General features: G+C 42.9%; 1 protein-coding gene across 2 annotated transcripts in view; it reads right to left on the bottom strand.

Annotated features, from left to right (window-relative positions):
• Positions 1–2,253, bottom strand: part of GPR156 (G protein-coupled receptor 156) — a 123,484-nt gene that overhangs the window by 8,655 nt on the left and 112,576 nt on the right. For both annotated transcript variants that reach the window (XM_006884253.1, XM_006884254.1), the window contains exon 8: positions 389–544. In XM_006884253.1, coding sequence (XP_006884315.1) covers positions 389–544 — 156 coding nt within the window. The remainder of the gene's footprint in view (positions 1–388; positions 545–2,253) is intronic.

Raw genomic sequence — 2,253 nt, 5'->3', positions numbered from 1 at the left:
AAAAAAAATTCTTTCTCATGACATTTACAGCCTCTCAAAATCCAGCTGAAGGGTCAGCCATAAGTCTGTTCTGACTCCAGAGCAAAGACTTTGCCTGTTGAGTTTGCCCTCGATTTTGAGTTTCATAAGGGTTTTGTTTATCAGCCTTCAGCACAATGTCCAGCACGCATGGATGACTCAATATACACCTCTCAGTGAAAAATAAAGTAAGCAATGGGAGCATCACTGAGGGAATGCTGAGCTCTTGCTGCTAAGAGAAGCAGGAGAGCCCAAGAAGTGGGGAGAAAGAGGAGGTGAAAGCAGGGAGGGAAGAATCGAGGATCAATGCATGAAGGGGCAGCTAAATGGAGTTCTTTACAGAGAATCTGTCCTTCAGAGGCTAGCTTACTTCTGTCAGGAGCCTTTCCATGGAGTTTTTGTCTCCCTTCAGGTGGTTCTGCTCCTCACCACACTGGGTATGGAAGCTTTTGCAGGGAGTGCTGAAATATTTGGCCATGCGTCTCATTGTTTGGTTTTCCTCTTCAAATGCCTTCCATTGCTTCAGCTGTTAAAGGAAAGAACACATGTTCTTTATTTAATTACACACCCAGAAACACATTCTCTCACCCTTTCTCATAAATGCCACGGAATGTCAATGTCGTAGATACACGTACTCACAAAATACAGTCTCCTCAGAATGACATCTCTTCTCTGGAAAGCTTACAGGCAGTAATGACAGAAGATCTAGGGCATGTCAAGGTTATATATCATTACAAAGTGCCACAGGGGAAACTTTAGGCTAACATGTTTACTTATCTGTTGGTGAACTAGTCAAAGAAACCAGGGTTGAAGTACACTGTGAGACACAGTCTAAAGTTAGATTCAGTCATAGGGATGATGATGTTATCTGGAACCAACTCATAGCTGACCCTCCAGTAGGTTTTCAGTGGCAGGAAATCACACAGGAGGAGACTGCATAGCAGCTGGTGGATTCAAATTGCTGCCTTTGGGTAGGCAGCACAATTTCTTGCCACCAGGCTATCAGATCTCCCTCATCACAGGAATAAGCAAATCAAAATATATTATGTACCAAACGAAATGGTTTCTAGTTGTGTGCAGCTGTTCTTAATGACATCTCATTTCTTGAGAAATGGTATGAAATAGAATGAGTAATCAATAATCAAGGTTCAGACAAGACAGAAAACCCACAAATGCCAGTAAGAATGACAGAACATTAGATCTGACGATTTCTTTTCTTTGACAGATGAGGAAAGGCTCAAAGAAAAACTGACTTGTTTGAGCTCGTACGACTGGTTAGCAGCAGAATCACAGCTGTCCTGGTGTACAATGTCACCTTAGCATTTCCTCATACAAGGGATGAACCGCAGGGGTCCAAGAGGAAATTTTTCAGGAGAAACTGGCCTTGAGGAATAATCTGTGGATGCCTGGTCTGAGTCTGTATAACAGGGATGGAACTGAATGATGACCTTTCACCAACAGGGGTATGTTCCTGAGCCTTGAGGATACCATTTCTTCTTGGTGAATGTTGATGATATGACTGGCAGGGAACCCACACTATCCGAGACTCCCCCTTTTCTCCTTTCAACTCATTTCCTTCATATCAGAACTGACTCATAACTGTATAACCTCTGGCAGGTTTTCAGAGGCTGTAGATCGCATGAGAGGAGATTGTCCATCTTTCTCACATGGTATCAGGAGTGAGGGACCTGTGCTTAGTTAGCTGGGAACAACCCTCTGACACCTCCTTTGATTGAGGAATGTGGTCCACTCTCTGCTCTCGGGAGGAGTTAATGGAGCGCAACACCCCAGGCTTATTATCTATGGTCATGTGTGGAGGGAGCAGACATTCTAATGCTATTCTCTTCGCTGTGCTCCTTCAGGCACAGCTTTTCCTTCCCTCCCTCAGCATTTCCAGTCTAGGCTCTCTGCAGGGCTGTGGAGGGACCTATCAATATCCATACGAGGACACCTCTAGGATTTTTGGTCTCTTTTTCTTTAAGCTCACCAGGTAGATTGGAGGCACTTAAAATTTTTTTTTTCTACAATCAAGGATTTATTTAATGCAAATATCTTTTTTTTAAAAAAATAACATGCACACCCACATTTATCACGGCTTTGTTCACAATAGCAAGGAGCTGCAAACAACCCAGGTGCCCATCAACAAACGAATGGATAGAGAAGCTGTGGTATATTCACACAATGGAATACTATACTGCATTGAAAAACAAGGAACTCATACAATATTATTCAAAA

The sequence above is a fragment of the Elephantulus edwardii genome, unplaced genomic scaffold (genome assembly GCF_000299155.1).
Source record: "Elephantulus edwardii isolate Elephantulus edwardi_28Jun2011 unplaced genomic scaffold, EleEdw1.0 scaffold00032, whole genome shotgun sequence".
In the NCBI taxonomy this organism is placed as follows: Eukaryota; Metazoa; Chordata; class Mammalia; order Macroscelidea; family Macroscelididae; genus Elephantulus; species Elephantulus edwardii.
Note: the sequence above shows the minus strand (reverse complement) of the source record. Positions and strands in the feature narration are given on the sequence as shown.